Source organism: Macrobrachium rosenbergii, chromosome 9, assembly GCF_040412425.1.
Source record: "Macrobrachium rosenbergii isolate ZJJX-2024 chromosome 9, ASM4041242v1, whole genome shotgun sequence".
In the NCBI taxonomy this organism is placed as follows: domain Eukaryota; kingdom Metazoa; phylum Arthropoda; class Malacostraca; order Decapoda; family Palaemonidae; genus Macrobrachium; species Macrobrachium rosenbergii.
The window spans coordinates 15,630,162-15,637,661 of NC_089749.1; the positions used below are offsets into that span (position 1 = coordinate 15,630,162).

The 7,500-nt window shown below is 32.5% G+C and overlaps 1 protein-coding gene across 1 annotated transcript in view; it reads right to left on the reverse strand.

Moving 5' to 3' along the window:
- LOC136841507 (arylsulfatase B-like) overlaps positions 1 to 7,500 on the reverse strand; it is a 13,082-nt gene that overhangs the window by 319 nt on the left and 5,263 nt on the right. Inside the window, exons 4-9 of the mRNA XM_067108463.1 lie at positions 7,484 to 7,500; positions 4,002 to 4,078; positions 2,393 to 2,558; positions 1,723 to 1,820; positions 1,400 to 1,534; positions 285 to 458 (exon numbers count right to left, since the gene is read on the reverse strand). The exon at positions 7,484 to 7,500 is cut by the window's right edge and continues 132 nt beyond it. Of these exons, the coding sequence (XP_066964564.1) occupies positions 396 to 458; positions 1,400 to 1,534; positions 1,723 to 1,820; positions 2,393 to 2,558; positions 4,002 to 4,078; positions 7,484 to 7,500 (556 nt within the window). The 3' untranslated portion in view covers positions 285 to 395. The remainder of the gene's footprint in view (positions 1 to 284; positions 459 to 1,399; positions 1,535 to 1,722; positions 1,821 to 2,392; positions 2,559 to 4,001; positions 4,079 to 7,483) is intronic.

The following is a 7,500-nucleotide window of genomic DNA, read 5'->3' on the forward strand; positions in this document are numbered from 1 at the left end:
CTTTGTATGAAATTTAGACTGCTGTTTTCAGGTTGTGAGGGAATTAAATGTCGGGATATTTAAGGGAAATCAAGTATTAAGTCTTAGTGTTGAGTAAAATTTATATATCATGACTTTTAAGGAAATTATAATGTTGTAATGTTTGAATTGCAAAAAATTGGAAACACTCTTCCATCTAATTTAAATGTCATTGCAAAATAGACTTCGCTCATTCATTGCCTCATTCATTCATTCATTCATTCATCTGCATAAACTTGAAAGATTACCAGGGGATTTTTGTTTACCTGATGCCAGCTTCAAGTTTTGCCGTCGTGTCGATATTGTACACCATTTCGACTCTGGGAGAAGGTGCCCCAGTTGAGATGGTTGCCCACTGGTCGTAGCCGTGGGTATCCTCAGGAGCAGCGCCCCCTCCTAAGGCGGCAATAGTGGGGAACCAGTCTGTGACGTGTATAAGGCTAGGAACAGCAGACGGCGAAATAAACGTCAAAAGAGATTAGATGGAAAGAATAAAAAAAGAGCATCTAGTTTATTTTTGGAAAGTTTAGGAAGCAAATTAGGATGTTTGCCAGAAATCTTATTATAATTATTAAAAACAATTATATATATATATATATATATATATATATATATATATATATATATATATATATATATAATAAAAAGGACCGTAAGTCGAAAGGCCTAGCACAACTCCGTCGTTTCACTTTCCTTATTTACATATTCATCAGGTTCCATATTTTGGTGATTCAGTTATAATTAATATATATATATATATATATATATATATATATATATATATATATGACTATTTATCACATCACCGTGATTCATATACAATCAGAAAGCTACAAACGTCCTTAATATCCAATTCACTCTACCTCGAAGTAATATATTTTCATATATGAAGGAAGAAATTTTAGGTGATAATAAGTCCACCGTCCCGTGGGATCGAACCAGCGACGGACGGGGAATCACACCAACCAGTCGGCCGACTTGTCACTTTCCTGATTCCTTCCGTCGGTGAATTACGGATATTCACACACCAACCAGTCGGCCGACTGGTTAGTGTGTCACTATCCTGATTCCCCGTCCGTCGCTGGTTCGATCCCACGGGACGGTGGACTTATTATCACCTAAAAATAAACATATATGAAAATATATTACTAGGTAGAGTGAATTGATATTAAAGGACGTTTGTAGCTTTCTGATTATATATATATATATATATATATAGACATATATATATATATATATATGTATATATATATATATATATTATACTTTTTTCCCTGTCACCTTAACATCGAAATACCTTGCATACCTTATTATCCTTTCATTAAGATATTCTTCACCTCCCCAGCTTTATATTAACACAGAAAAACAATGAAGTACTCACTCGTGAGAAACGACCCTTTCCTTGAGAGAAGAGGGGAGTGGACGAAAGCAGGCCCCAGGGTACCCCCTCCCAGAGGGTCCCTTGTTTCCTCCTCAGGGGCCAGTTGTTACCAGCCACCGACACAGGTCCTCCGTTCTGAAATTATATATGCATACAGTATACATATATATATGTATATATGTGTAAATTGTATATTGTATATATAATGTATATACATATATAAATATATATATATATATATATATATATATATATATATATATATATATATATATATATATATATATATATATATATTTACATACAAAACAATAACTACATACGTCTGTAGAAAAGATAATGATGGTATTGTTGTAGTGACCTGAGGTCTTCAGGGCGTCAACTATGGTGCCCACGGCTTCGTCCAAGGCCAATACCATCCCTGAAAGAGAAGGGAAAGAATTCCATTATTTTTCTTGAAGTGAAAAGCTATAATAAAAATAAATGTTTTATGTGAAAGCATAAAATTAGATCATTCATTGATATATAGTATTTCTTGTACCATATGGAATACTTGAGTTTTTTCTTATAACTTTCGTAGAGAGAGAGAGAGAGAGAGAGAGAGAGAGAGAGAGAGAGAGAGAGAGAGAGAGAGAGAGAGAGAGAGAGAAATTTGAGCTAACAGAATTAGGAGGTATTATTACATACAAACACACACACACATATATATACATACATACACACACACACACATATATATATATATATATATATATATATATATATATATATATATATATATATATATATATATATATATATATATATATATAGAGAGAGAGAGAGAGAGAGAGAGAGAGAGAGAGAGAGAGAGAATGCAAGCTAACAGAATTAAGAAGTATTATCACACACACCCACACATACACAGAGAGAGAGAGAGAGAGAGAGAGAGAGAGAGAGAGAGAGAGAGAGAGGGAGGAATATATTTCAGAAATATTAAAACTGCCGCAGTACCCAGCTTAACCCTTCGATCTCTGTCCTCAACGTGCGCAAAAGGTTGTGTATAATTGTGGGGGACTTGCAGAGGTCCGTGGACGCTTTGGAAAGGCAGGTACAGGAACATCGGTTCCTCTGGGTTCCTGGATTCCAGGAGGTCCACCGTGTAGGATGTGAAGGCATACTGGAAAGGATTTAGAAAAAGGTCTTAATGCTGAGTACTGGAAAAAGAAATTAGAAAAGAATATCTAACTGGTAGTACTGGAAAAGTTCAAAAATGTTTAAGAGGAAGTACTAAAAATATTAATGAATTGCCTGAAATGGAATACTGGAAAAGAACTTTTTAAAAATCTAACAATGAGTTATGAACAGGATAAAAAAAGGTTCTTACCTCGAATAGTGAAAAATACGAAAAAGTTCTAAAATGAAATACGAGTAAAATTAAAAAAAAAAAAGGTCCAATATGTTTTTCTGGAAATTATTAAAAGAAACGAATAAAAAAAGTCTAACATGGAGTAATGGAAAAGATAAAAAAAGCTCTTACATTGAATAGTGGAAAAGATGAAAAAGTTCCAATACGAATTACAGGAAAGATAAAAAAAAAAAATCCCAACATGTTTTACTGGAAATTAATGGCCTAACAGAAAAAAGGTCTAGCATGAAATACTGGAAAACATTGTAAAAAAAAAAGGGCCAAACATGGAGCGCTGAAAAACCTTCTGAACAAGGTCTTAACGCGGAGTTATGGAAAAGGTTCGAAAAGATTTCGAATGGCGTAAAGGAAAAGATTTTAAGAAGTTTTAACTTGGAAACCAGAGAAAGGGGAGGAAGCTGTCGTGAGTGATAAAAAGATAAAAAGATAAAAAGATAAAAAGATAAAAAGATAAAAAAAAAAAAACGTACAGACTTGGAGTACTGGAAAAGGTTAAAGGGATGTCTAACGCGGATGACTCAAAATAAAGAGAAACAAAAAGTGTAAGGTGGAGTGATAGAAATTTTGAAATTAAGTCTTAACATAAAGTACTGGAAAAAATCCGAAAAAAATATAAAGCTTAAGACTTTTTATAGTGTGTTTCTGAAGATACCTGACAACGGGTTTATGGATGTTGCTATTTAAATTAAGTCTAACATAAAGTACTGAAAAAATTCGACAAAAATATAAAGCTTAAGACTTTTTATAGTGTGTTTCGGAAGATACCTGACAACGGGTTTATGGATGTTGCTGTTTAGTGTTTACGCATCGAATAACATACATTTATTTATGGATTTTTCATTAATTTATTGAACTATTTATTTGTGTTCAGTATTCATATAATTTCTAAAGATCTGTGAGTATGGTGTAGATTAACCCGTACTTTTTTTTATTGTGTTTTTTCTTTTTAATGATCTTGAAGTTTCTCTAGATATTTTTGGGACACTATGTGAGAGAGAGAGAGAGAGAGAGAGCTGTTTCGACCAGGATAACACATTATTTATTAGAATACCCAAATTTATGATGATATTGTGTTTTGAAAATGTCTCATGAAAACAATTTCTCCGGGGGGAGAGAGAGAGAGAGAGAGAGAGAGAGAGAGAGAGAGAGAGAGAGAGAGAGAGAGAGAGAGAGAGAGAGAACAATATCACTTACCGTTGAGTATTCGCCTCTGACACTGTATTCCACCTCAGTGTTATTCCTGAAATCATAACCTTCCGTCGTTGTAGCACCTGTTGAAAATGAAAATAAGTTCTCCATTATTCAAACGGCCCCTTTACTTCATTAATTATTTACTATTTAAATTGTCCATTAAATCAACATTATGTTACTCCCTTGGAAGTTTGAAGAATTTTGACTTAACAAAATATTTTCTACTTAAATTACGTAATATTTAATTTTCGTTGAGTGTTTAATATATTTTTAGTTACTCTCTGATTTTTGTGCCTGTTTGCGCATGTGCATTGGCGACGTGATAAGAATTCTCGTCCTAGAAATGAAATATGATAAACAGATAAAGATTCTCGTCCTAAAAATGAAATATAGTAAATTGATAAGAATTCTAGTCATAAAAATTAAACTGTAACAGACAGATTGCTCTAAAATACAATGCTGGGAAATTGGTGCGGTGTAAATAGATAGATATATAAATTCAGTAATTAATTTATTCATTTATTTATGAAGCTTATTTTTTCCCAACTTTGAGAGAATGTGCTCACTACAAGTCTTTGGAAAACAAAAACTCAAAAAAGTGAAAATTCATCGTCAATTCTTCAAAATATCTGAATATTTAAATAAAACAATGTTAAACCAGACGGTGTAAGTAATCCAAGTGAGCATAATATTAATGAAGCTAAAGACCTGTTAATCTTGTTTGTTAAAATAAATAGCCCTGTTCTTTTTCCTTGATTACCCCGTAGGGAGGTAGTGCCGTCAGTGCTTCCTACACGGTGCACTGTAGGCATTACTAAAGGTTCTTTGCAGCGTCCCTTCGGCCCCTAGCTTCAACCCCTTTCATTCCTTTTACTGTAACTCCATTCATATTATCTTTTTTCCATCTTGCTTTCCACCCTTGCCTAACAATTATTTACAAAGTGCAACTGCTTTGAGGTTTTCCTCCTGTTACGCCTCTCAAACCTCTTACTCTCAGTTTCCTTTCCAGTGCTGAATGACCTCATAGGTCCCAGTGCTTGGCCTTTGGCCTAAACTCCATACATTCCTTTTCCTTCCTTAAAAGACACCCCACGTCTGCAAGCTGAAAGATCTCGCTCGTTAAAAAAGACTTGTCACAGGATACTCTGGAAGGTGTTTTGCGAACGCTGCTTCTTTTCAAGATATTGTATCAGTTATGGTGTGTGCTGGGTACTATAATTTTTTGTCTATATATCTATGTAGAATTTATTTTTCATCCCTCTACCAAAAGCGTAATATTAATACTGCCTCTTCACATACAAACTTACAAAAATGTGCATGTCTGGTGCAATATATATATATATATATATATATATATATATATATATATATATATATATATATATATATATATTATATATAATTACAAGCTTTCCAGGACTAACAGTCCTCATTGTCAAGTATCCGTGGATTCCACTGATACTTGACAATGAGGACTTTTAGTCGTGGAAAGCTTGTAATTTTTTTTGAATAAATAAACTCCGCTAGATACCATCCAGTTTCAATGAGGTCCTGTTAGTAATTGTATTACTGCACAGAACAATTGTTCAGGTGATAAAGAATATATATATATATATATATATATATATATATATATATATATATATATATATATATATATATATATAATAGATATATATATATATGTTTGTGTGTGTGTGTGTGAGTTTGTTTGTTTTACAGCCAATTTTCTTGCACGTATTGTTATATCTTCCCCGTTTTAGAGATGAGAACGATGTATGAGCGCTGATGTACATTGGGGAATAATTAAAATGTCATACATATGTATGGTCATATGGGCACGCGTGATTGCTGTGATATGGCAGAGAAGGTTTAATTTGAATTATAATGAGAGTTGAATCTCAGTTCTACACACGCGCATGCAATATATATATATACACATACATATATGCTTACATACATTCAATAATACACATAAAAAAGTTTCAGTGTTATTGATAAATATGTGTATGTATATATATATATTATATATATATCTATATATCTGTATATATATATATATATATATATATATATATATATATATATATATATATATATATATATATATATATATATATATATATATATATATATATATATATATATATACATACATACCCTATATACATATATAGGGTAAGTGTGTAAAAAGTGTACCGATACATTAAACACTACAGTAATATACAAGAGGGTCGAAATGGCAAACCTAAACATTTAAGACTTTACGTACCGCCCTAAAGCGATGATAGGGGCCGGTCCAACGGCAGTTCTAAACATGGCGTTTATTGCCTTTGCAACATTGATATCACTCACTTAAAAAAATAAATATATGGGTACACATTGCGTTGTATTCTACATGCTAGGGTTCTTGCACCGTTACGAAGCGACGAGAGATAGAGAGAGAGAGAGAGAGAGAGAGAGAGAGAGAGAGAGAGAGAGAGAGAGAGAGGGGATTAAAATATACGTCAGAATTCTGATAATCTCTGTCAGCGGAACTGTACGGCAAGAAATATAAATGGACTTACATTCCGAAGAAGTCTCACTGGCAATGTTTGTTATGGTTATTGGGGCAACTCCTATGAAATATTTGCATAGCATTGCCTGTGTAAACATGAGTACTTTTCGGTCTGTATACAGAACTGGGTAGACGGCCCTTCCCTTTGTTTTTTCTGCCAGTGTAAACAAGTAAGGCTGTCTACATACCTTTAGGGGCTAAGTCGCGATATATCGTTTTTCCTGTTTACAGGAATGGTCGTTGCTTTGGTAAATTGTCTGTTCGTGGGTGTTACGATTTGTTTTATGCATCAGGAAATAATACGAAGCATATCTTTATTAATTATTTGCTGTGTTTTGCATTTCGTGATGTCTTGAGTGCTTATGAAATATTACACATTTGTTGTATGATAAGATATATACAGTATAAATATAACAGTAGTATATGTAATAAGGAACTTGGAAATATTGCTTATTTCAAGATACGCGTCCGTTGTGAAATTTCTAAATAAACTCTTGAAAGTTACTTAGTTGATTGTTTAAGGAGCGTTTTTTTTTTGAGAAAGCAATCAGCAAATCACAGTGCATACATAAACTCACATATCTAACTATCTAATATACTATATATGTATGTATTGTATATATATACATATATATATATATTTATGTATTTATATACATATACATATATGTTATATATATGTATATAAATATATATATGTATATATATACATATATATATACACAAAATACACACGCACACAAATATATGTGTATATACACACACGTTTACAACTGCCTTTGTATACTAAATAGAGTAATTTACCGATATATTACGATTCCCATACCATAGCGAAAATAAATCTCATTCTTTCACTACCATTTCCATACCACTGCAAAAACATAAATTTAATAAATCTTTTATATTTTTCTTGTTATTATTTACTTACCATCGCCATTCAGACCC